This window comes from Emydura macquarii, unplaced genomic scaffold (genome assembly GCF_026122565.2).
Source record: "Emydura macquarii macquarii isolate MOO-44397 ecotype Brisbane River unplaced genomic scaffold, CSIRO-AGI_Emac_v2 contig_1477, whole genome shotgun sequence".
In the NCBI taxonomy this organism is placed as follows: domain Eukaryota; kingdom Metazoa; phylum Chordata; order Testudines; family Chelidae; genus Emydura; species Emydura macquarii.
Window position 1 is genome coordinate 3,997,369 of NW_027131614.1, and position 26,905 is coordinate 4,024,273.

The following is a 26,905-nucleotide window of genomic DNA, read 5'->3' on the forward strand; positions in this document are numbered from 1 at the left end:
ATGAAATTCCATCAAACTCTCTAAGGAGGATTCATGGGACAACCTGGTGCACATAAATAAACTGCTCTGCTTGGCTCCCTCTGCTTAATTCTAGAGGGGAACGAAAAGCAGATAGCAACTCTACCTCTCTTGGTTGTTCCACTGCCTCTTCTACTACAGATCTACTACAATAAATCAACAGATGTGTCCTGCTACTTATGGGGTTCCATACCTGTAATTTCAAAGCAAACTGTATATTTACCAGAGGTTTCTTCCCCTACATCTGGCTCGCTGGTGCTCAACTGCTGGGACTGGCTGAACTGCATTTCAATCCAAAACAGGTCCTGGCTCGCTGTGCAGCTGGATCCCCTGATCACCTGTCCCCCATATTCCTCCTCCTCTTCTTCATCCACCTCCTCCTCCTTACTGTTAAAATCAGGGGCCTGTAACTCAAGCTCCTCCAAAGTATCCACAGGGCTCTTGGGGGCGGTGGTGGGATCTCTACTGAGGATGGCATATAGCTCTTTGTAAAAGTGACGTCTGTGGCTCTGTACCAGATCGATTGTTGACTTCCCTTGTCTTCTGGTATGCCTGCTGCAGCTCCTTGGCTTTCCCACAGCACTGCTGCTGTTCCCTGTTGTAGCACTTCTCCTGCATGCCCCAAGCAATCTGCTTATAGATGTCACATTTCTACGGATGGATTGGAGCCGTGCCTGCACAGCCTCCTCTCCCTACAGACCCAGGATATCCAATACCTCCTGAGTACTCCAGGCAGGAGTGTGTCTGCAGCGTGAAGCCACCATGGTTAGGTGGGCAGTTGCACACAACAATGGAGAGCTACTAGGTGCCAAGCAGGCAACAAGGGTTTCAAAAATTCGCAGGTCTTTAAAGGGAAGGAGTGGCTTCCTGTCTACCTGGACCCTGGGCAGCAAAGTTCACAATGGTGACCAAAGCAACCACTGTGGGGCACTGTGGGACAGCTCCTGGAGCCAGTAACAGTTGATGTAAGTAATGCAGTGCCTACACTGACACTTCATGGATCTAACTACATCATCAGTCTTGACTTTATACCACTTGTGGAGTCGGTGTTTTTAAGTCAGCATAGCAGGGCAGTTAAATTGACAGAGGGAGCTAAATTTAAGCATAGACACATCCTGAGTCAGTTTCCCAGAACTGAAGAAGACCTCTGTGTAAGCTTGAAAGCTTGTCTCTCTCACCAGTAGAAGTTGGTCCAATAAAAGATATTACCTCACCCACCTGGTCTCTCTAATACCCTGGGACCAACATAGCTACCATATCACTTTCTATTCTTTAGGAGTTTACCTTTACTTTAACTTTAACAACAATAACATAACAAAACAGTAAAACATAAAGTGAAGCACATTTCTGATAACCTTATCACACATTTGGTTCAGCAGTGCAAATTTTTTTAAAGGTAAATCATTATTTAAATCTAGTAGTATAATGTAAAATAAAGAAAATCCAATGTAATAATTCAGTCTAGATCTATATGAATAGAATAGAAATATTTTTAAAATGAAGTGGAAAGAATATCAGATTGAAAAAGAAATTCTTCTAGCATGAAAAGTAACCACTGTAGCAGTCATTCAAACGTGTCTTTAAAAATCTATTAGACTATACTCATAACTTGACACTGTACACCTTGCCAGGTGTGGGGGAATTACTGAAAGAAGACACATTCATAAAATGCATAGTTCAGAACTAGCTCCAAAACAGCCTAAAGTATTAATCTAAGAAACTAATCCAAAATGAAAATCAAATCCTACAGTTTCTACACTCATAATGTTAATGGAAGAAAGGTTACGTTATCACTAGTCCATGGAGCCGGTAAATACTGACCCCTGCCATGCAAATAACTTTTTGTACTCATGTCTTATACCTATCTGATGGCTCGGGAAATAAAGACCAGTGTCTTACCAGTAACACTGTGATTTACACTTTTATTATATGGTGAAGAAGATCATTTAAGCTTTGACAAAAATGGGGTAAATGCAGTGGCCGGAATCCCTGCTTATTTTGAATTCTTGTATTTTTTTAAAGACTGTTACTCATCTATTAACTGCACCTTCCAGTCAGAACCATCTAAGAGCACAGGGGCCCAAAGAAAAGGAGAACTCTCAGAACTCTTAGTTAAACATGGGTCGGGGACATGGGAAATGGCTGGCCAGGGATGTGTTCATTGGTTGATACATTGATTCATTTACTGTTTGCTTTATTAAGTATTTCCTTTCATTCTTTTTGTCCCGTGGCCTCCCATGCCCCTAATAAACTTCTCACTAAGTTCTGCACTAGAAGTTTATCTAGAAGGGGACTTTGATTTCTTTAGTCACTGGTTCTCAGCTAGAGCTGTTTGGAAACTTGTAAAGAATGTTGTGACACCTTGTGGATAGAACTATGGACTGGGTCTCAGAGATCTAGTTTCTACCTATAGCTTGCTGCATGACAAGTCATTTCACTGCTCTGTGCCTCAGTTTTCCCATCTGTAAAATGGGATTAATAATCCTTGGGAAATAGTAAATATTTTACACAAAAACACTTTTAAAGGAATTTTTTAAAAACCGAACATTTTCCTGGAGATTTTTCAGGAGAGCAGGGTTCCTGCAAAAACGAACCCATCAAAGGTGGTTGTTTCTGAAAACTGAAAAATGTTTGATTTTCAAAAACCAAAAGAATTTTAGTTTTCAGTTATTTTCAGTTTCCCCAACCAAGTCCCTTCTCTCTCTGCAACTACTGCTGTGTACTGGAGTAGGGGTTATCTCTTCAGCACCGTGTGGAAAAGGTGTGACACCCAGAAGATGGGAGCTTAACCTTTGTTATTTCTTAGCTCCAGTCATTTGACATGGTTCAAGGCAGCAAAAGGTTAAAATTCCTGCCCCGCGACAGAGTAAGTGTCCACTGGCTGCACTGTCTGCTGCTACACCTGGTTGTCCTGGCAGAAACTGAAGGGATGGGGAGTCTGGTTCTGCAGCTCAGAATAACACAGTCAACACAGCAAGCAGCAGAACAAGCAGACAGCCCATAACACTACAAATCCCAGCATACAATGCGAGGCCTACGTGACCCAATATGCAATGCCGTGAGTAGCTCCTGCAGCTCCCAGCATGCACTGCCCTATTTTGCCGCGGTGTCCGCCGGGAGTGGTCGTCTATTTGTGGCCCCAATACCTGCTGGGACTTGTAGTCTTAACGCTTCTCAAACTCGCTGCCGGCAGTCGGGGGGGGGGGGGGGGGGGGGGGGACGCGCGCTCGGAACCGCCCAGGGGTGCAGGGGGGGGGTGGGGCGGGCCTGTAGCTGTGGGTGGGCCTAGGCCCGCCTCAGTACCCGCTGTATGGCCGAACGCGACAGGTACTGACCGTTACCCCGCCCCTTCCCTGGCGAGCGTGGGTCTGGTCCCGCCTCCCTCCCTGTGCGCGAGGAGGAAGGGGGAGGGGCCGATGCTGGTGGTGGCGGGGCGGCGCGCAGCGTGGCTGATTGAGGCAGGGAGCGCGCGGCGGGGAGCAGGTGAGGCGGGGTCTGGGCCCCGCGGTCGGTGGGGCTGGGGGGGAGCCGAGCCCCTCTACTTCTCCCGGGGGGGCGGGGTATTGGCGGCTCGTGGGCGCCGGACGGGGAGCAGAGGCGCCCCGCCCCACCCCGCGCTCACAGGGCAGGTGAGCGTCGCCGGGAGCCCGGCCGGGCCGGCGAGGCACTGAGCTGGTCCCGAGCCGCACCCTGGTCGCGGGCAGCCCCGGCTCTTCCCGCCCGCAGGGCCCTCGGGCGCTGGACTGCGGCTGAGTGGAGCCCCCAAGGGCTGCTCGCCGTAGCCTGGCCCAGCGCCTGCGCCCAGACTGAGCCCCCCCGACAGCGCTCTCTCCGTTCCACCGCCGCGTGGGGGCGTGTTGCTCTGCTCACGCTGGCTTGCCGGTTTCCACCCCAGAGGTGGCTGCATTTCAGTGATGGGCGAATGAAACTAATCGTCCCCTTCCCTGGCGGTTGGGGTTCGGTTTTAACTGGCAAATAAAATCCTGTGTTTTCATCGTCAGGTGGGTGAGTGGATTTTCCCTCTGGGCTGGTAAATCATCCTACCTGGTAGCAGGTGCATGTTCGTGTTTTGGAAGCCTTAAAAATGGGAATCACTTGTGGACCTGTCTAGTACGTAAAGAACTTGCTGTCTGGTCCCAGGGGCCTGCCACTGGAGCCTGAGTCTGCTCCCCCTGACGTTTCGCCATTGACGTCATGGGTTACACAAAAATGTTCTGACAAAATACGCCAGGTATGAAGGTCTAAAAAAAACACGAAGAGACTGCAAATGGTGTAAATGCAAGATACTGTTTTTTCATAAAAGTTATATACATTATAAAATACTCAAATTATAACAGTGGTTTTCAGCCTGTGGTCTGTGAAGTCCCCTGGGGTCCACAGACTGCCAAAGGGGGGTCTGCAAAAGGCTATCATAGAACAGTGGTTTTCAGCCTGTGGCTGCAGACTATGTCTAAGATTTCCAAAGGGGTCCTCACTTCCATTTAAAATATTTTACAGATCTGCAAAAGAAAAAAAGCATTTTCCTATATGGTATTATCCTTAAATTATGTAAGAAGAAAATGTTCAAATTACCAGGTTCCAGATAGCAGGGTATTCAATAGTAGAGGGAGAGAGAATGTTTTCCATGTATCTTCTTGTGCTGTATTCTTAGATCCATGGTTCCCAACCTTTTTGGATCAAGGGCCACAGATATCATTTTTACAACCCTGAAGGGCCACCAGTCTCCACCAGCAGGCCTCCCCCCACTGCAACCAGACAGAAGGAGTTCAGTGAAGAGGCTGTCTCTTTGCTGAACTTCCATCTTCTTGGCTGCAGCTGGGAAACCACACATGTCATGTAGCCCTGTGTGCTCCACCTGGGTCCCTAGGCTGTGGGGGGATGGAAGATCAGTGCTTCCCTCCCTCTGGCTCCAACTGGGATCCCAGCACCTCGGGGCCGAGGCAGAGTGCTTTGCTGTGCTCCCTGCTACAACCAGGGGGAGGGGAGTGCTGATCTCCCATCCCTTTGGCACCAGCAAAGAGCCCACACTGGTCTTTTAGTGCTATGGAAATGCGCTCCTCCTGTGTCCTTAGGCAGCGGTTCCCTTCTGCAGCCAGCAGGAGGGGAGCCATGGGCCACTTTGAAAGCCCTCACAGGCCACTTTTGGTGCCTGGGCCAAAGGTTGGGAACCACTGTCTTAGATGCATCTGGTATGCCTATTTATCTTATATTCCCAAGAGTTGGGAAGTTTACTGTTAAAAGAAAAAGAGCAGTCTCTGCACTCTGGTGGTGTAATAGTACTAGGGTTGTATCACAGTGCTGAATGTTTGCTCGCTTGATATTTGCCACATTTTTGGAATGCGTTCTGACAATTTTTAAGTAATTCAAACTAATGAGCAGATGTCAACTGATGACTGGGTAAAGGGCTACTGGAGATTATTTACTGTAGTTTTTAAAACATAAATGATTCAGAAACATTAAGCCATGGACATAGCTAGCCTATGGAAGCACACTTTTATATTGCTGCCACCTTTGCTTTGGTGATTAATAAGCTCCTGTGTGTTTTTTACAGCAGTTTGCACAACTGGCCTGAGTTTCAATGAGCTTACCACAGTAAGCTAATAAATGGCTAAATGGACCCTGTCCATTTAAATTTGGCACAAAATTTAATTTTTGTAAAAACAAGCTTTTTATAGAGTCTAAGAACAATAGAGATGTTCCTAAATTTTAACAAAATTCTAGTGTTTGAAACTGGAACACTATAAGTGAAATTGACTAAAATGAAACAGACTGCATTGTCTAACCAGAGAAGCACTAAAATTAAACAGAGCATAAATAGTGACAAGTAAATTGTTAAAAGTTAATTTTAAAAATCCAAGCTAAAGTTCTAAATAATACAATGTGTGATTTTAAGTTGTCTTTTTAATTTAATTTTGTGTGTATGTGTGTGTGTGGCCCTAATGAAAAACATGCTGACTTTTAAACTGTTATAGCAGCATCCAACACATTTAAATACAGACAAATTTCTTCTAATCATGTGTTGAGTTCAGATGCTTCATTTCCAGGAGGGAAGAGGAGGTGGGTGTTGTAAACATCAAAGGAGGAGAGACTGGACATCTTTGTTTTGTAGCAGTTCTTTCATGGTGTTTGTTCAGCAGTTAATCATTTTCGGACAACAACTTAAGGAGTTATTGTACTTTTCTTTCTGTTTAATTCTTCATTTGCTGTTGGGGTTGAACTAGCCCAAACAGAGATTTCGGAGAGGAACAAATCTCTTCTGAAGAACAGGGAAAATCAAGATCTCTCTGGATCAGATGGAGAAAAGGTGTTTACTTTGTTGTAGCACTAGAAAGAGTGGGTTGAATGATTTGCTATATACATCCCAGAAGTTGCTGGGGTGAAGTGATTCCACTGCTTTACTGTAATGAAATGTGAGAGTAGTATTAAACTTTAATGCATTAGATGGGTAGCTCATTTAAAATTAAGCTTAACCTGTCATCCTCACTGCATCAGTGTGAGCCTTTTATCTGTCCAAACACTTTTAGGTAAGCATCAAAACAATTTTTTTTTTGTTTATTTTTTCTTCCTCCTTTTCAAATGTTCTATCAGTCCAAGTAAATGTGTAGGAGAGAGTAGTATTAAGTTCTGTTGAGATTTTGAGCTGTTGTGTTTGCGTTGTTTTCTTTTGCTGATGATTTGGCTTCCGTACAAAGATTCTAGTTTTATATTGTATTTTTGAACTCCTTTATTAGCAAATCATGACAGGTCAACATGGATTTTTTGTTGAGAATTTAAAACTGTGTAACACAATCTCCAAGCATGAAATAGTGTGTTCTTACATCTTATATATCTAAGTAGTACTGGCATAAGATACTTATTTGCTGCTTCTTGTGGACCATCATAGAAGTATGTTACATAGAGTTGATATATTGTGACTATAGTTCACTTTAAAAACTTATTTTTATGAAGGACAAAGCTTGTGGGATCTGATGACAGACCTTCTCTTCTGTTTCCATCAGCAACACATCAGAGCCTGAACATCCCTACTCTCATGAATGTGTTGCAAGATGCGTCTGTCTAAGCTCTCCACTGAATGTGAAGTTTTGACTCCCTGCCACTTAGCTTCTTTGGCTAGGCTTCTGTCTTTAAAGTCAGGGTGCTTGAATGGGTTGTGATACATATGCTTCTAATACTTAATTGCTTCCAGTGCAGAGCATATAAAATGTTCCTAAATGACATAGTTATGAATGCCCTATAAATGCCTGCGATATTATATGCTCTAAACTTAAGCATTTTTTCAAATTTATAATTTCCTTTGTAAGGATACTTGCCAGATTTGCATGTATTTCATATGTACTAAAATATATCTTCCACTTCACCCACACCTGCAGTTCATTGTGTGTGTTCTTTGATTCATGATGTGCAAATCATTATTACTATTCAAATGGATTTGGTTTATATTGTGTGCTTCTTAAGGCTTGCAATAACTTATTAGTAACAATTTGGGGGTGGGCGGGGAGTTTCAATTTTATTTATGCTAAATTTTAGTAGTTACAAAATTTTTAAAAGTTGCAGTTTGTTTTATGTTATCTATGTAACATAAAAGTTTTAGTTTTTCCAGCAGACTAATGATGCAACAGTATTTAAATGCAATCTTTTTCTTCAGGTTTGTGCAATGGGATGCAAATCATACCTTAACTATTTATTCAGGTTTTAATGGGTCTGAGAGGTAGAGGACCACTCTGACAATGCACTTTTTAAAAATTAATTCTTAATTTTTGAGGGGACATTTAAAATGATAGCAAATTCCATGTAATGGTGTTTTAATCGTTATCTAAATGTAGATGTGGCCCCCTCCAAATACAGTATTTTAATATTGCATTCATTGTAGAAATATTAAGGGAGATGGTCATTTCAAAGTTTTTTCTATTTCCAGATATTGTATTCTTGAAAAGAAGAGAATGAACCTTAAACTCTTGGACCACAAATTATAGATTTACTGAAGTTTTCTAATGAAGAATGGCAACCCCCTATGTTCCTGTTCCTATTCCTATAGGAAATTCCTCTTCCAACTTTACAACAAACAGAAACCAAAGAAGTTCTTCTTTTGGGAGCATCTCAACAAACTCAAATTCTTCAAAAGGGCAGCTGGAGGACTCTACCATTGATAGTTTTAAAAAGATGAGTGTGCCTGACCAGATTGGCTCCACATCATCTATAGGTAGTAGCCCACTTGTTAGGACTAAATTTACAGGTGTGGATACATCCATTGAATACTGTACTCAGCCTATGGAAGATATTGAGCAAAATACAGATTCTGGGAGCTGGGAAGATCGACCTTCTACACCTACCATACTGGGTTATGAGGTGATGGAAGAAAGGGCAAAATTCACTGTAAGTTTGTTTCAGAGAAGTTCAGTTCATCCTGTAAAGTTAATAGGATCACAAATTTTACTTCATAATGTTTTACACTTAAATAATAAAACCTTCCATTCAAGGATCTCGGAGTGCTTTACAAATACTAATTTAGTTTCAAAATACTGGTGTGTGAGGTGAGACAGTAGTTTCCCCATTATACAGATGGGGAAACCGAGACACACAGGTTGTCTTTCCCAAAGTTATAAAGATTCTGTAGAATAGAACCCAGTTCACTACCTTTTCATAGATTCCAAGACCAGAACAGACCATTATGATCATCTGGACTGACCTTCTGTGTAACACAGGCCCATTGAACCCAAAAATCAATTCCTAGAGCATATCTTTTAGAAAATCACCCAATCTTCATTTAAAAATTGTCAGGAATGGAGAATCCATCATGAATCTTGGTAAATTTTTCCAACGATTAATTAAATTAGTTACTGTTATAAATTTACACCTTTATTTCCAGTCTGAATTTGTCTAGCTTCAACTTCCAGCCATTGGATCATCTTATACCTTTCACTGCTACATTGAAGAGCCCATTATGAAACATTTGTTCCCCAGGTAGATACTTAAGGCTGTAATCAAATCACACCTTGACCTTCTCTTTATTAAGAGAATAGATTGAGCTCTTTGAATCTCACTGTAAGGCATGTTTTCTGACCCCTTAACTATTTTCGTGACTCTTTCTGAACTCTTTCCAGTTTATCAACATCCTTTTGAGTCGTGGGCACCAGAACTGGCCACAGTATTCCAATAGCAGTCACACCAATGCCAAATATAGACATAAAATAAACTCTCTACTACTATTTGAGATTCCCATATTTATATATCCCAGGATTGACTTAGCTCTTTCGCTCACAGAGTCAAACTGGGAGTTTGTTTTGTTGATTATCCACCATGACCCCCAAATCTTTTTCAAAGTCACTGCTTCCCAGGATAGATTTCCCCACCATGTAAGTATGGCCTGCATTCTTTGTTTGTAGCTGTATGCATTTACATTTAACTTAATAAAAGGCATATTGTTTGCTTGTGCTCAGTTTACCCAGAAATCCAGATTGCTCTGAGTCAGTGACCTTTCCTTTTCTTTATTTACCATTACCCCATTTTTTGTGTTGTTTGCCAACTTTATCAGTAACAATTTTGTTTCTTCCAGGTCATTGATAAAAATGTTAAATAGTGTAGGGCCAAGAACCAATCCCCGTGGAACCCCCTGGAAACACACCCTCTTGATGATTCCCTACATACAATTACATTTTGAGACCTGCCATTTTTTAATGCATTGAATGTGTGCCATGTTAATTTAATATCATTCTAATTTTTTACTCAAAATGTAAAACGCCTAACAGTCTAAATATGTTACATCAACACTGTTACCTTTATCAACCAAATATGTAAACTCATCAAAAAAAAGATATCTAGTTAGTCTGACAGGATCTATTTTCCATAAACCCTTGTTGATTTGAATTAATTACATTACCCTCCTTGAATTCTTATTCAAGCCCTGTATCAGCTGCTCCATTATCATAAAACTGCCTTTCCTCTTTTCAGGTCAGATGTTCCTTACTTGGACAAAAATACCAAGTGATATTTAACTATTTGGAAAGATTCTTCATGTTTTAATGTCTGAAAGACAATTTATCCTATTTAAAACCAGCATTAAAAGACTGACATGTTTTTTATCTTTACAACTGTTAAAGAACTTGCTAACATGCTTTATAACTCCTGGTTTTGCCAGTTTTAGCCCGTTAATAACAGATCTGGTGTGTTCCAAACAGTTCAGTATGAATACATTACCAATAACCTGCAAACAATCTTATGTCTGCCATCTCATGTCAAAATATCAGCTTAACTGTTCTTAAAATGATCTTCTGAACATGTGCAATAGCTGCCAATTGTAATTCCTTTGACATCGTATTTAGAACTAAACAGATGAAGAAGGCATTTACTTCAGTGGATGTGGTTAAGGCACTTCACTGAAAGAGTCACATTCCTAAGATTTAAAGATGATGATTCTAAGTGGAGAAAAAATCACTTGTGGTAAAGAGGCCAAAAAAATCACTTGTGGTAAAGAAGCCAATGTGACATAAATGTGTACAATTTCATAGCATGGTCAGGAAAATAATATTAATCACAACGCAAGTAGTGGAAATTAGATGGGGCTGGAAATTGGTGAATGAAGATTATTATCTCTAATTCAGCTTCAGTTTCCGCCAGGTTAGTAGCAACAGGAAGTTAATGCCTTCTAACACTTACAAATATATTTTTAAAATGAAAGTCTTCTTAAAAAAAGCTTCATAATTGTTTTTTACTTATTTTAAAGGAAGTTAACATTCATTTCAATGACTTCATATGTTTCTCATATGTTTTTAATATTATCCCCACTATCATTCCAAAAAAACAAGCATTTATGTCACATGTAAGTTAGGGTTTTAGATTTCTAATAAATACTAGCTTCAAAACTGTGATACGGTGAATGGCACTGTTGTGCTAGCATCTTTTCAGACCAAACTTACTTCTTTGCAGTGAAGTTGTTATTTAAAGAACAACCATGCTTGCCTCAGCTTCTTTTAAAATACAAAGATAAAATCATCCTACTGGAAAAGGAAGAAGTAGGATGTAAATAAATGTCTCTATTCTGTAAACATTTAAGGACATGTTTGTTTAATGCACACGAGTAGTTCTAATTTCAGTGGAACTGCTTGTGTGTAAAGCTAGACACATGCATAAATATTTACAGGATCAGAACCAAAGTTTTTTAAAAATACAAACATGGGGAAACTTAACAAAAGAGAGATTTGGCTTTGGACTACAATAAATCTTTTAGTTTGGGAAGAAAAGGTATCCTGTCATGTGTTCCAGATATTACATTTACACTGATACTTTCATGCTTTTAATTTTTCAGGTTTTTTGCTCTTGCTGAATGCCTTGCTTCTCTTTTCTATAGCTGTTGTGTTTGAAAAATTATAGTCAGGAACTATTCAATATCTGTTTCATATTTTCACTTATGGAAAATAAAATTACACCTAAATATTAAGAGGAGTATGTAATCATTGAATCAATCACTGATAGGTCACAACAGCAGTCAGATGTGAAACCTTCTTAAAATCAATAAGGCATAGAGGAAGATGTAAGGGGATGGAAGTTTAATAGAAATAACTTCTCAAAATGCTATAAGGAAGATTTTTTTTCTTGATGTAGTGTTCAAACACTTTTATGTTTAACATCTGTTATTCCCTAAAATATAAATAGCCGTAAGTTTCCTCTTGTTGTTGTTTTTGGAATGTAATGACTCCTGCAAGGTTTACTTTGAAAAGTTAAATATTAACTTCATTTTTTATTATGGAACACGTTGGTGCTAAAATTTGGTATAAATTTATTGAAATACTTCACTGTTAAACGCTTGATTTCATGTAGTAAGGTGGTTCCGCCATGTGTTTATTTTAATATATAAATCTTTTGTGTCCACTACATAAAGCAGTGCAAGTAAAGTTGTAAATCAATTATCAGTTGGAAAACCCGACATAAGTTTGCAGAACAATATCTGAAGCTGCTGGGAAAGTATCACGAGTCTTGGAAGATTTAAGGGAAGGGAGATTTAAATGATGATGATCTTGGAAGATGTTGACCCAGAAAATATCAGCAACTTGTTTGTATCAGTATCATGGGTTCACAAATGAATCTTGTATCATTACTCTGAATTAAAAAAGATACGATCTTATGTTTTAAAACCACTGTACAATGCCACTTACAGAAGTGATTTCTATAAGTCCCAATGCCTCAACCTATAGAGTGCTATGCTCTAAGAAAGTTGGGGGGGAGGGTTAAAGTTAATTAGCAACTATAATAAGCAACAGGTTATGTCTGTGCCGCAAAGAAAAACCCACAGCTGGCCTGTGCCAGCCGACTCGGGCTTACAGGGTGCGGAGCTGTTTCATTGCTGTCTGGACTTCTGGGCTCAGGCTGCAGCCTGAACTCTGGGACCCTGTGGGGTGGGAGGGTCCCAGGGCTTGAGCTTCCATCCGGTGATGCAATTAAACAGCCCTTCAACCCAAGCTCCGTGATCCCAAGTCCGCTGGCATGGGCCAGCCATGGGTTTCTCTTTGCTGTGTAGACCTACTCATAAAGACCTGATCATAGATGTGTATTTGCTTTTTCATATCATTCTGTGTATTTATTTTTAAACCATAGTACAATTGTCTATAATTTTTCCTTTGTGAAGGACCAAATACGCAAAAAGTAGTTTAGCTCTCTGAAGAGGATGCACATAGGATAGGTTCCCCAGCATTGAATTATCAGCTACCGAGACTATAGCAGAAATTGTATTTACCAATAAATGAAGAATCTGCTATCAAAACATGAAATACTATAAAATTTATTATGCAACAAGTGGGAAAGGATGGTTAAAAAATGTATGAAGAAGCAGAGTATGTATAGGATACCCCACAAGGAGAATTGTTCACAATTAAAATTCCAGAAATTTCTTCCTTGTCAATTTAACCAAGGTGCTGTATCAGCCTATACTGTGCAAAAAAAAACCCCAATATTAACTAAGCTTTTCATTGTTTTTCCTTACACTGGGAAATCAAGATTGTAATCTTGGAGTACTGGAAGTATCTTCACATGGTTTTTACTAATAAACTTATGAGTTCTTGATTAATGACTGCAGATTTTATGTACTTTTATTAGATACTATATATTGCAGATCAATGATGGTCAACTTTTCTTTTGGACAATGCTTAATATTTTCTAGCTATCAGTACATATTTAGCTCCATGGTATTCATGCATTTTTCTATGCCATTATCTCTGCCTCTGTCACTTTTTTCCCCTGCTTCTTTCCTTTCCCCCATCCCCAGAAAAGTTGAATCTCCTAATCACAAGGAAAGTTGGAAAAATACTCCCCTGTTGACTGCAGGGGTAATCTTGAGGAGCCTGCAGAGGAAGTAAGACCTGGGATTTTGCTGGTGGTCCTTTTCCTATGGGGAAAAATGGGAGACCTGAAGTCTTCAGACTTAAGGTCCTCCCTAGATTCAGAAGTGAGTTGAGTTCCAAAGGTGGGCCTTGTTAGGTCTACCCCAACTTGTTGGTTGTATCTTGGAAGTCCTGAACACTAGACTGGACGCACTTAAATACCTGGTATATGAGAGATGAGGAAAGGGACATCTCTCATACATTAGTGTTAAAGTTGTGGTTTACAGCTTAAAATCCATCTCCTGTGCCTGTTGTTCATTTGTTGTATGTCCTGATGAAGTGGGGCTGTTGTGGTGTAATGACACCACATCTGAGTCAAGTGATCAATGACTTCAGTTTTGATACTGTCAGCTCAGTCACTTTGAACTAATATGTACATTAGTGGCTGGATTGTCATATTCGATCACTTGGGAGGACAAAAACTACCAAGCTCAATAAAAGTGGAAGCCAAAACAGTGCTTGTCTTTTGGTTGGTTGTTTGTTTTGTCCTGCAATACCTACACTTGTGAGTATGTGTAACCAAGTTGGCAAACCATTATCCAGTGCAGATCTAGATCTTTTATGGTACAGAGCTCAAAATTAATAGTGTCCCAGAGCCTGCTTCGTAGCATTAACATTAAGTTGAAGAGGGAGTTTGGTCTCATAGATCAGTAAAAATTAAAGATGTAATACAGAATAATTCCAACAGACCTAATGAGTTATAGCATGTTATGTTGATGGATCTTTAGTACCAGAGATTTCAATTTTTGAGGAAATCCTGGCTCCATTGAAGTCAATCAGAGTTTGCCATTGACTGCATTGGGCCAGGATTTCACCCTTTATTCTTAAAAAGTTTCCCTTTTATTCCAAGTCCGTCTTCTTCCCAGTTTCCCCTTCATGATCAGTGTTTGGTGCATGTTAATTTCCTTTTAAATAGGAAGAACTTTTTAATTTAGGGCTTTTTAATCTGTAGAATATTTTAGCTAATATTTTTGGTTAAACTTTTTTCATTTATATTTTCCTTCCACTTTCTCAAACAGGAGAGTGGTTATTTCAGCCTTCCAATCATTGTATTATAATAGGAAGATGCTCTTATCATACTGTTTTTTGAAGCTATTCTACTGATTTTTGCATAATAGGTTTACAAAATACTGGTAAAGAGAAGTCCGGAGGAAAGTTGGGTGGTTTTCAGAAGGTACACTGACTTCTCCAGGCTTAATGACAAGGTGAGTAACAAGTTTAAACTGGCAAGTTCTCAAATGATTTTGTCTGACCTTTGTATTTCTTTTGTTTCCTTTATTTCTGACTTAGCTTATGTTATGTTGACTTTTCTTCTGCTTCTGCTTTTGATTCCTTTGCACATCTAAAGGATTACTAATGACTGGAAAACACGGGGATTATCACTTTTATGTAAAGAATTAGAGCATAAGCAAACATGCAATAGAAAATGCATGGAATTTTTCTTCAAGTGAAACTTTAATGCTTTGGAATACACTGAGTGTATGTACCCGAGTGCAGGGTATTTAACTCTTAATAATTAAACACTGGGATAGAAGTGGGGTAAGATCATCCAGTATTTTATCTAGCTCCCTCATTTTCATAGTATCTCTCATGCAGTAGAATCATACTAATTGTTGAACAGTATGATCTGATGCTCCTGATTTATCTGAGCACCAAAAGTATTACATATGTTTATGGGAAATGCTAGTCTTCTGTGTTTGTCTTCAGAGACTTGAGTTAATAGTTTCCATATGTATTAATTTTAATTACAAGAAACTGATATAAAAGTAAAGGCTTAATACTGGAGAGAGCATGTACAGGCAGCAACTTAATTTTGAATTTTATAGAAATAATATATTTTTAAAGTGAACTTCTGGTACTTCTGCTGGACAAGTTTGTTTGGTGTTTTACAAACACAAGTGTTCACCTATCCCACCGTTTAGGAATATGGGAGTCTACAAGGAGAAATTATATTTTCTCTTTTTTCTCAAGAATAACTGCTTTATATTTTGTCTTTTAGTATTTGGCATGTCAATTTCCTTTTCAGTGTGTTCATTGATGTTTCATTTTTGTATTTCTAAACACTTAGTAATTTGTCTTTTCATCCTTGTTAAATTCGTTTCACTTGTTCTGTTATTTCTCTTCGTTCGTTTTCTCCTGATCTAACCAATCAAGAGATTATTTAGGCACATGGACTCAAGGAAGCATTGGTGCAATAACCAATGTCTTGGTTCTTGTCTTGCAATTTAAGTAACAACTTGCACATTGCACATATGCAGCATTTTTGTGGCGTCCTTCTGTCTGTTGTTGGTTATCATCTAGGCCACCTGTATAATCACAGGTGTCAAAATACAATAGAATGTTTAAACTAGAAGACCACTGAATGTGAATTAGTTTGTTTTCATGGATAAATTTTAGGGCCTTAACGCCATCTTTCTCATTCTGTACACTGCTTTGGCATGAGCTAAAGTCTGATCATACCCTCTCCCATTACAGTTTTTCTTTCCTTGGTTGTAGTGTTGATTGTTTCAGTTCAATTGCTAGTAGCCCAGTCATCCATCTAACAATTAAGATTAAGCCATTTTATCAAGACAATGGTCAAGAATTGATAAGCATAGAGATTTAACTCAACACTCTTTTCCCTCCAGCTCAAAACTGATTTATTTTGATTGAGAAGCTTAATCTTTTTTTGTAGATAGAGGACTGAAGGCATTTTCTGGGTACATTACAAAAAATTTTAGTTAGGATTTAGAGATTGTCAACATAGAAAACTAAGACTAAACTTTCACATGATTTTGTCATGGAAGTTTTGTTTTGATGAGTGAGAGTGAAAGCCATTAATATAAAGCCTTCCGTATGAATTTCCTAGTTTTTTGTTTGTATCATAGCCATAATAAAGATATTTTGAATGTTGGTTTTAAAGGCAAAATTATTTTAGTGGATTTTTTTTTGTTTTGGTTCCATTCCACTAGAAACTTTCAAAAGTTTCTTTGGTATACTTGGGAATTTTTCTTTATAATTTTATTATGTGAATCTTCTGAAAGTTTTAGGATTAGAGTTCTTTTCAGCAAGTTAAATTGGTACTCTAAGGATACACAAGGCAAGACTAGCAGAGAGAAAATGAAATCTGTCCACTAATATTTATAATTGTTTCCTCAACATGTATTAATACTTGTATTGTTCTCTCTGGGTAGCTGAGCTAAAAGGCTATACATACAACAGGGGTTCAAAGGACATGATGCAATACACAAGTCATCTTAGTCTGTGGGTTGAAATGATGGTAGAACCTAGAGATAGTCACAGGTGTGTGTAGCCTTCAGTTTTCCAATACAGTACTCTATTTCTTAAGGGCTACCACATGATTTTAGCAAGGTAAAGATAACATTACACTTTAAGACCTCTCACCTAGGTGAGTACTGAGATTAATGAGGTAGTTGTTATTCCCAGAAAATAAAAATAAAGGTTTCTGGTTGTAATACATGTGATATTTGTCCTAGAAGTTGAGGCAAAATATTTTGCTTTTATTATGGAATAGTTTTTTAATGCTTACTGCACTGAATAATTGATACATATGACTGAAAGCACAAACACAGATCTATCTTCAGTAGAACATAGGGGATTCACATTGAGCACCAGGATTTGGATAAAGGAATCTGCACAACTTTGAATGTGTGTATATAATATCCACACCCATTGTCCCTTTGTTCTGGGCCCTCATACTTAAACCACTGTTTAGAAAGCACATACAACAAATGACCCTTGTGATATCTCAAATTTGTTTTCAGTTAAAGACCATATGCATGATTGACTAAGTAATAAGTTTGACTTTGGACAGTCAATTGTTATGTATTGTTGACTTTTGTTCACCTCATTTTATATTCTGGTAAAATAGTGTAAAACTTAGTTTTTTCTGACAATTCAAAAACATTTAATTGCTGTGTGAATATGCCACAAAATTTTAGCACTGGGATTTTTGCTGCATTTGTGTATCTTGAAATTTTAATGCTCTGTGCCAGAAGTGCCTCATGTATGTGTCAAAACTGATTTTGATTGGCTGGCCCAAAAAAGGGATGACTTCCATTCTTCTGGTTTTGTAATGGCTTATGTATTTTATTTGTATAGCATCTTTCATCCCAAAGAATTCTAAAGTGCTTTACAAACTATATGTGACACCAATTAAATGTTTGATGCTGTAATATTTAGCATTTGCATAGTGCTGTATAACTTATAATGATATAAAAATTGAAGCATTAAAACACAAAAGTGGCTAACTCCTCTTCCCAGTTTTAGATGGAAAAATGGAGAGGTCAGTTGACTGCCCAGGGCCAAACAATGAATGGCAAAATTGTGATTAGAATTTCACACTATAATGTGTATTAGCCATTTTATGTATATCAAATATTCATGTTGTTTTAGTTAATGGGGGAGGGAGAAAATTTCTGATTTTAAGGGAGAAAAGCTGTTTAGTGGCTTATCTAATCGAATATTTCAGTAGGTACTTTATTTGTAGTCTTCCTTCATTAATTTTTTATTTTTGTTTCAGTTAAAAGATATGTTTCCAGGCTTTCGACTGGCACTTCCACCAAAGCGCTGGTTCAAGGATAATTATAACCCTGACTTCTTGGAAGATCGACAGTTGGGACTACAAGCATTCCTGCAGAATTTAGTAGCTCACAAAGACATTGCTAACTGGTATGTGACTAATGTTTCTTTCATGTACTCTAACATCTGGAGTTGGCCTCTAGGCTCTAACAGACTAGCCCATCAATTTGAGCAATATGGTATGGAATTTTTTTGGCAGTTTGATGGTTGTGCTCTGCAATCAGCCATTATATGGATTTTACTGCATCTTTTTAACCTCCACAAGGAGAAAATTGTGGTATTTCCTATTTTAGATGGTTAATTACAAATTGCACATTTTAAAAAAATTTAAATTGTAAGACATATCACAAGGTGTCTTTACTCTGGGGTTATTTCTCTTTGGTGAATACAGAATTGATATATGGCTTTTAATTTATATTTGAATGAGATGACATTAGGCTTTCACAGTTTTAAGGCCTTACAGTACCACACCACAATCACTTCCTAAATGTGCATAAATTTGAGGTGTTTAAAGTTATGTAACAGTTTCACTGTGCAAAGTAGTTTTATCAGTGCTATGACACAAGTATTTCTATATTAATTCTGGTTTTCCATAATACGATAATAATTTTCTACTTATCTGAGACTTTTGAATTGAGGATAATTATACCCTCTTCTTGCAAAGCAAGAGTAACAAATACAATTTTAAGATTTCATGGGGTAATAATGGGGGAAGAAGAAAAGGTTGAAATGCGTGCTGGGAGGGAGAAGTACAAATTAGCGAGCCTCTGCAGGGTAGCCTGAATTGGAACAAGGGGAGTCTCTAATAGAAAGAGAAGTGGTGAAAGAGAGAAACCATCTGGAGGCTTGCACTTGGAAAAGAGCCACCAAGTTGCTTCCTTAGACTGTATGAATGCTGTATGTATGTGCTCTTCTCCTTAGCCCTTCATAGCTAAAAAAATCTGCCTTTTTCATCTCTGGTTAATTAATATGCCTTACCTATCTCATGATAAAAAACACAATGAAGACAAAGCACTTCAGTTTTACCACGAGGTAAACAGCCTCATACTCCTGCCAGCAGTTAACCTTGCCAAGTATACCTCATGGTAAAACTGAAATGCTTTGTCTTCACTGTGGTTTTTACCTGGGAAGAGCTAAAGCATGTTAATTACCCTGAGGTGAAAAAAGCAGTTTTTTTAGCTCTGAAGGCAAACCATTAAGGCTTGTCTACACTTGAAATGCTACAGCACCATGAAGCTGTAGCACTTCAGTTTAGATACTACTACCTGTGCCAACGGGAGAGGTTCTCCCCTTGGCGTAGATAATCCACCTCTCTGAGAGGCAGTAGCTTGGTTGACAAAAAATTCTTCCGTTGACTTATCGTTGTCTAAACTGGAAGTTACACTACTCAGGGGTGTGGATTTTTTGCATCCCTGACCAATGTAGTTAAGCTGACTTAATTTTCTACTGTAGACCAAGCCTAAGTCTCCTTACCAGAAATGTCTTTTTGCAGTGAGTGCAAGGGTTTCTATTGTGTGTTTGTCTGGAAGGCAGCCTGTTCCAGCATCTTTTTTGGGATTGGTCCTAACTACTTGACCATTTGCATGACAGCTGCATTCCACCAGAAAAATGGAACTGTTGACCAATAGGAGAAGACTTGTTAGTTCAGGAGACAGAACTTCACAAGAGCTGGATCTAGCTTTGGAACTTGCTTCCACAAGAGAATATTCATAGCCCTCATCGCTTTCAGAACTAAATGCAAAACTTTTTTAGCTTAGTTTTCCCTCAGTAAGTTCTTCCTACATGGTCACTGGGGAGGGCAGGGAGGGTTAAACTAATCAAGCTATTCATCAGGCTGGGAAGTAGGACCTGTTATTTCTGTTTTTAAATAGTTGGGTGTTACTCAGATTGTAAAGCAGTGGGAACCATTTAAGTACTTAAATTGGCTATCATGATTGCTGCACCACAGGAACCTGAATAAAATAGTTTTTCTGCTGGTCACCTCAATGTGCAATCAAATTTTGTGTGCTCTGTAATATGCAGTGCATTCTGGGATACAGAGTCCCAGAATCCATGGTATTTGAATTGACTGTGTTAGATCCCTATGTTTAGAATGTGCAGGTTTATAAAAATGCTCTGAGACTTGTTTGAGAATATATTATGAGTGCACAATGGAACAATCACATTCTCTTTCTTTAAACGCACCATCAAAAGAAATTGAGTACAAAATTTTTAACTAAAACTGTTGTTTTTTATATGAAGTAAAGTCAGAAAATTTAGTTATGGCTCTGACAACTGTTACTTGGAAAGTTGTACATCTCTGTCGCTAAATGTAATGTGTATTTGTGGATATCGTATATTTTAGAATTGCCCTTCCAGTTTTGCTTGCCTCCAGCAGGTTGAATCCCACAGAACTGCAGCACTGGTTATTATGATGTGCAACAGTCTCTTAGGCCTGGTCTACACTTAAGTTTTATTGATGTAACTATTTGAATTAAGAGCGTGGCTTTAAGGAAAAAGGGGGGGAAAACCCAAAAAACAGAATAGTTACACCAGGGAAAGTCCTAGTGTGCCTGCAATTATACTGGCATAAAGGTGACTTGTACTAGTATAATTATTCCTCTTCCCATTCAGGAATAGCATACCAGTATAAAACACCGCTATATTGGTATAATAGTCCACATTATGGGTGTTGTACTTCTAAACCAGTGGTTCCCAACCCGAGGGGTCTTTCAAAATGGCCCGCCGCTCCCCTTCTGCTAGCTGCAGAAGGGAGCCGCTGCCTAAAGACCCAGGTGCAGTGTGTTGCTGTGGGGCTACAAAACCGGTCCAGGCTCCTTTCTTCTGCCAAGGGGATGGGAGATCAGCATTCCCCTCCCCCTGGCTGTAGCAGGGAGCATGGCAAAGCGCTCCGCTGGGTCCATAGGCACTGAGGTCCCTGCTGGAGCCAGAGGGAGGGGAGATCAGTGCTCCCCTCCCCCAGCTCCAGTAGAGAGCAAAGTGCTCTGCTTGGGTCCCTAGGTGCTGGGGTCCCTGCTAGAGCCAGAGGTAGCATTGATATCCCATCCCCCTGGCTGCAGAAGGGAGTCAGGTAGAGTGCATGGGGCTACAGGACAAGTGCAGTTTTCCTACTGCAGCCAGGGGGATGGCAGATTAGTGAGGAGGCAGCCTCCTTGCAGAACTCCTTCTAGCTGCAGTGGGGGTTTGGAGGGACTGCTGGCGGAGACTGGTGGCCCTTCAGGGTTGTACAAATGATATCTGTGGCCCTTGAGCCAAAAAGATTGGGAACCACTGTTCTAAATTATATCAGTATAGTTATGGTAGTACAACTTTCTAGTGTAGATAAGCCCTTACCTTGCTTCCATGCATCTGCAGACCTGTCAGGTGTCTCACATCTCACAATGACGCTCATATTTAACAGGTCTGTCGTGCGTCTTAGAGATAGACATGTTTCACCACACAATATCCTGTATCCTAGTGGAATGTATCACAGCCAGGACTAGCAGCTAGGAGCCCCCCGCTGGGGCAGTCCCAGCAGCACAGGGGGAGATCACACCTCCTGCAACCTTTTGCAGCTGCAGGAAGCTCTTCAGAGCTGAAGGCAGTGCAGAAGTGAGAGTGGCAATCCCATGACACCTCCCTTTCCCCCCAACAGCTTTGTGACCTCCCCCCCCATTCCCAACCCATTTTGGGGTCAGGACCTGCACAGCTGCAACACTGAAATTTCAGGTGTTTACATCTGAAAACATGAAATTGACTAATTTTCAAAATCCTATGGTTGTGAAATTGACCAAAATGGACCATGAATTTGGTAGGGCCCTAATAATACAGGATAGAGTCTTTCACCAGTTTGTCACCAGTTTCAATCCTTTCCAGCTCAGCAGAGATTAAAAATTACCACCTTGAATGGCTGTTTGGAGGAGTCTGGATCTCGGTTCCAGCTTTCTCATCACACCACCACACTTTAGGTTGATTTGCTGAAAGACCAGGAACTGCGTGGGTCACAGAGACTGAACTACCTTTGTTCTTCTGGGAAGTCTCTTTTCTTTCTTTCCCCTTCCCCACCATATTAGGGTTGAGTCATGTTGGCAGGGCAGTATGTGTGGAGAAGCTTGCCTGCTGAACAAGGACTTCATTTACTAAGGCTATGAAGATGGTGCCTTTCACTAGTACTAAGTTCACACAGTAATTAAAAGCTGAAATGTATGGTAATATGTAAGTTATTTGCAAATAGGCAAATTATGTCTAAATATTAATAAAATGTCTCATTGAGCAGCACAAAACTTAGTAGCTGTGCATCTCCTCTGATCGTTTTCCTGGTTCATTGTAGATCCAGATCAGGTTGAGATCTCCACCTACAAAGCTTAACATACTCATGTAAATCCATGTAATGGGGCGAAAGGAGTCTAACCTGCTTAGAGGCAGCAGCATCTCTCTCTTGTATCACCGTCTTACTCTAGGGGAGTTCCCTGCTTTTGAGATTTGTAGGATAACATTACACACGTTCTTGCTTTCTCTGCCTCCTCTGCCCACCAAATGCTGGATAATGCAACTCTGTCTTTCACTGGCACTGCTGCCTGTTTCTATCTTGCTATACTGGATAGGCAATAGGACTGGCAGGAGGGGGAATCATATGTAGTAACAGCTGGCAGGAGAAGCAGAGGGCCTTGCAGGGGATGTCATAATCTGAGAGGGGAAATTCACTTCCCCATTATAGTCAGAAAGGGTATGGATAAAGGAAGGTGGAAGAGGCTCTTATTTCCTTCCTCTTCCTCCCTAAAGTTCCTTTTTGCAGGAGGTTGGGGCAGTGAAATTAAAGTTGAACACCATAGTAATACAAATTAAAATGCATTCCCGAGGGAGTTACAGTAAATAATCATAACTTTTAATTTCTTAAATTCTGTGAATGTAAAATGTATAATGTACATTTTTGTACTTGACTCTAATTTGCCAAAATTTTACAGTAGAAAATCACAGGACTTTCCACAAGCTCCTCTACAGAAAAACCAAGGAACTGATATGACCTATTGTAAATAGAAATATTTATATAGCAGACTGAATACTTAGATATAATTGTTATGCTTTTTGGTTATCCTCTTTCCATACAATAAGAGCTTTACAGCATTTGTCACATTATTCTAATCCCACATTTTGTAGTGTAATAGAATTACTAGCAAAATAATGTTGAAACTAGATACTTTAAAATACATTTGGATTGAACTTTGTGAAATCAAGGGTGAAGATATTAGAGGATTGTGTGGTGAGCAGCAGTGCTTTTATGTAGTAATTCTTGCAAGTTAGCCATATGCAATCTTGTTCAACACAATTCACATCTTATAAAAAGAACAGTTCAACCAGATAAAGATAGTCTATAGAACCATGTTAAAAGAGGGTTAGCTGTTCAAACAGTCAACTAACAGATTGACACATTGCTCTTATATGGTTGTTTTTCAAGGTGGCCTGACTTTCTATGATTGAATAACTATTTTTAACATGTGAAAAGTGTTGGATTGGTTTTATTTTTCCTAGAGAATGAATGGATCATTCTGTAATATAATCAATCATGCCTGGAACAAATCTAAAATTAGCACTTGGATTAGATCCAGCAACAATTGATAGGATTACAGAGTGATTTAAAGTACCATATGAATATTTAAGTCTCAAAATTCTTAGAAGAAACTTTTAATTGCAGAAAACGTTGGACAAATAGTTTACACTGGTCATAATTTGGGTGGGAGGGAGGTTTGAAAAGTAAGGCTTGTAATGAAAGTCTGGATGCAACCTTAACTTCAGAGCCAATATTGTGCCTCTAATATGGTCTCCAACTGCCACTTAATGTATATAGCAGCCAACTGATTTCCAAGAGACGAATTGTTTATGATGGTGTAAGGGGAACTTCTGACTACTATGATAAAAAGTGGGGAGATTGGGGCAAATGGGAATTTAAACTAAATATTGGTAAAAATAATTCTTAAGAAGGAGAGATGTCTTGACAGGAAAGTGGAAGCACCATCACCTGGTTGAAAAAAGCATTTAGGAACATACTCGACAATCCAGCAGTGAAACGGAGATAGAGTTATAGTAGTCTTCTTCCATTTCTAGACCTGTTGACTGCAGAGGAGTGAGAAGCTGAAAGAAGAAAAATAGCAAAATGAGTTAAGGATAGGGTGGACAGTGTATTTTTGCATTTCTTTTAATTGCCAGTCTTAAAGTTGATTAATTAGATAGATAGCTGGAAAAAAACTTGTTCCTATTAAGTTTTTTACATGTGCTCTTCCACAGCCACTGAACATCTGTTCCCTGTGTCTCAGATTTGGGTATGGCGGAGGGAAGTGAAAAATGACATTCCCTGCATGTAGGGAGTGAAGGGGGAGAAATGAAATTCTTGAAATCTGGCCCCCAGACTTGTGTTTCTACTGCACTAGGTGTAGCTTTAGGCACTTAAAGGATGTAAGGGACTGCATTCTTGACTTGTTTTTAGTCCAAGTTAATGGTATCTGTAACAGGATAAACCAAAGCCCCAGAAGTCAGGTCTTGGCAAGTCAAGGATGGAAGTAAATTTGAGAAGACATTAAAATAAATATATATTTGTAACTTACAATATTTTTAAAATTTTCTTTTTTCAATAAATGTACAAAAGCTACACCATGCAATGAGCAAAGCTCTGAAATTAATAATTACATACACAAAGACAAAGGAATGCAGACATTACCTTATCTATTGTTGTCAACTTCTAGCATCTGTTTTTTGACATGGGGAATGTCTGGCTTCTAAAGATGAATGTTCATTAGTTACAAATGTCATCTGTAAAATACTAGTTTTAGTAATGACATAATATAACCCACTTACATGAAATTCATCCATGTAAAACCAAACTTGGTCGCTATAATTTTTTTTACTGTGTATTGGTTAATGAATTGGGATTTTAAGTCAGATCCTGCAAATAGATCCATCTTAGTGTACCCTTGTGTCTCTGCAGAACCCCATTGATCTAACTGAAGAAGGGCATCCCTAGCGGGATCCACGTGTGGGTTCTAGCCCTTGCTAAATAGCACTGTAGTGAGTTTAGTTCACATTTTTAATATTTAGTAACCAGGAGAACTTTACTGTTAAATATTTAAGGTGCCTGGAAAGTAGCTTGTCAGTTGTCATCAAAATGACCAATTTCTCTCAAGAAGCTCAGAAATCCTCATTTTAAACTAGAAACTCCCCTATATAATTTTTGGTAATTCATAATTTATTTGTGGATGTAAAAGCTTATGATAAATTCATATAGTATCTGTTAAGTACTATGATTGGCTAAACGCATGGCTTACACAAAAAGAATAGTATATATACACTCATGTATATTGGTGAGAATAATATGAAAGCATTGATTCCTTTCTTTAACGAAATCATTACTCTTGCAGAAATCTTTCAATTGTGTTCATCTTTAGATACTGTTGCATATTTCTTTTACATCACAGCTCAATATATATAATTTTTTGTTTTTTGGTGAAGCCTTGCAGTGAGAGAGTTTCTTTGTTTGGATGATCCACCAGGTCCATTTGATAGCCTAGAAGAGAGCAGGGTAAGTGCTATATAATACCATGTGACAAGAACAAATAGTAAATACAGAACAATATTCATGTTTGTTTTTAGAGTATTATTAAACATTGGCTGAATAGAGTAGAATGTTATAACTGAGACATTTTTGTTTCCTGTCTGGCATTTTTCCTGGTTAGCTGAGGTAGACTTTCATTCATTCTTGATCAGAAAGCAGTAAATGTCTGTGCTTAATTCTAAAACCAAACAACCATTTTTGGATGATTTGTGTCCATTAATAATCTTTTGTCCTCTTTTATTGATACAGTGATCCCTAAATGTACTTTTTCCCAGTTTTGTCCCCAGGGATTGCTACAGTATACTAGTTGTTGGTACAGGTGAAGTGGGAAAGAAGATAGCTAGAGTGTTGATAGCAAAGATCTAGTTCAGAGTATGACCAACTACAGGAAAAAGTTACTGAAATCATATGTCTTAGTTGTGCAAGTTAGTTTTCTGACCTCCCAGTACATCTGCAGAGTCCCAATCAGCAGAAATATTCCAGGTAATGAACAGATGGTTAATCAAGGCCATTTACAGTTAGTAAAAGAGTCGCATGTTTTTCACATTGAGTTACTTTGCAGATAAAATAACTGATTCAGATTGAGCTGTCTGTTGTGGCAGCAGCCTTCCCTGCTTGCATTTCAGTTCAATGGAAACTTCAATTAGGGCTGCAAGTGGCCGTGCTTTTTGCAGGAAGCGCATTACCTTGACTTTTTGTTTCTACATGCAATCTGAAGTGATGATTTGACCGGTAAAGCCATAAACAAATTGAGTCGTGGCTGTGCAAAGCTATATCTGCATTGGGGAATTTTAAAAAAATCTCACTGGTTCAACTGAACTCATATTCATGCTGGTAGAAGCTTGAATGAAGATGCAGCCAGACCCATTTTTACAACCTGCAGAAACTTGGAACCCAAGTTCTGACAATCTCTCTCTGAGTAAATTATTGTGTACATCTTCAAGGATTCAGTCTATGATTTTGTGCAGTATGCACTTTCTTTTCCATGATGGTGAAATCAGTTTTGTGTTAACCATTTGATTGTAAACTCTGAGGCAAAAACAAACCATTTTTAATAATGCAAACTATTTGAATTACTAGTTCAGGCTTTTTAGGGAAAATGAGCATTCTGTTCATAGCAATAATGATCATACACACATTTTTCTGATATGTTCTCAAACCTAGATTCTCTTAGCGCTAGTCCATCTCCTTGCCAGCCTAAGAACCTGCATAATACACTTACTAGTGTTTAGTCCCATGCAGTTTTCAGTAATTTCCTTGAGCAGCAAGTATGCTGTCTTTAGTGGAAATCCATATTCCTGGGTTATTTGTAAAATAAATAAATAAATTAAATACCAATTTAGCACAATTAACA

General features: G+C 39.0%; 1 protein-coding gene across 4 annotated transcripts in view; it reads left to right on the forward strand.

The window, feature by feature from the left end:
* Nucleotides 1-3,282: 3,282 nt before the first annotated feature.
* The window catches only part of SNX16 (sorting nexin 16), a 29,255-nt gene continuing 5,632 nt past the window's right edge, over nt 3,283-26,905 (forward strand). For 2 of the 4 annotated variants that reach the window (XM_067553548.1, XM_067553551.1), the window contains exons 1-5: nt 3,283-3,501; nt 7,934-8,391; nt 14,507-14,593; nt 17,911-18,059; nt 25,449-25,518. In XM_067553548.1, coding sequence (XP_067409649.1) covers nt 8,017-8,391; nt 14,507-14,593; nt 17,911-18,059; nt 25,449-25,518 — 681 coding nt within the window. In that variant the 5' untranslated portion in view covers nt 3,283-3,501; nt 7,934-8,016. Of the gene's footprint in view, nt 3,502-3,939; nt 4,020-4,148; nt 4,250-7,933; nt 8,392-14,506; nt 14,594-17,910; nt 18,060-25,448; nt 25,519-26,905 lie in introns of those variants that run through there. The other 2 variants (XM_067553549.1, XM_067553550.1) reach the window with 2 other exon arrangements.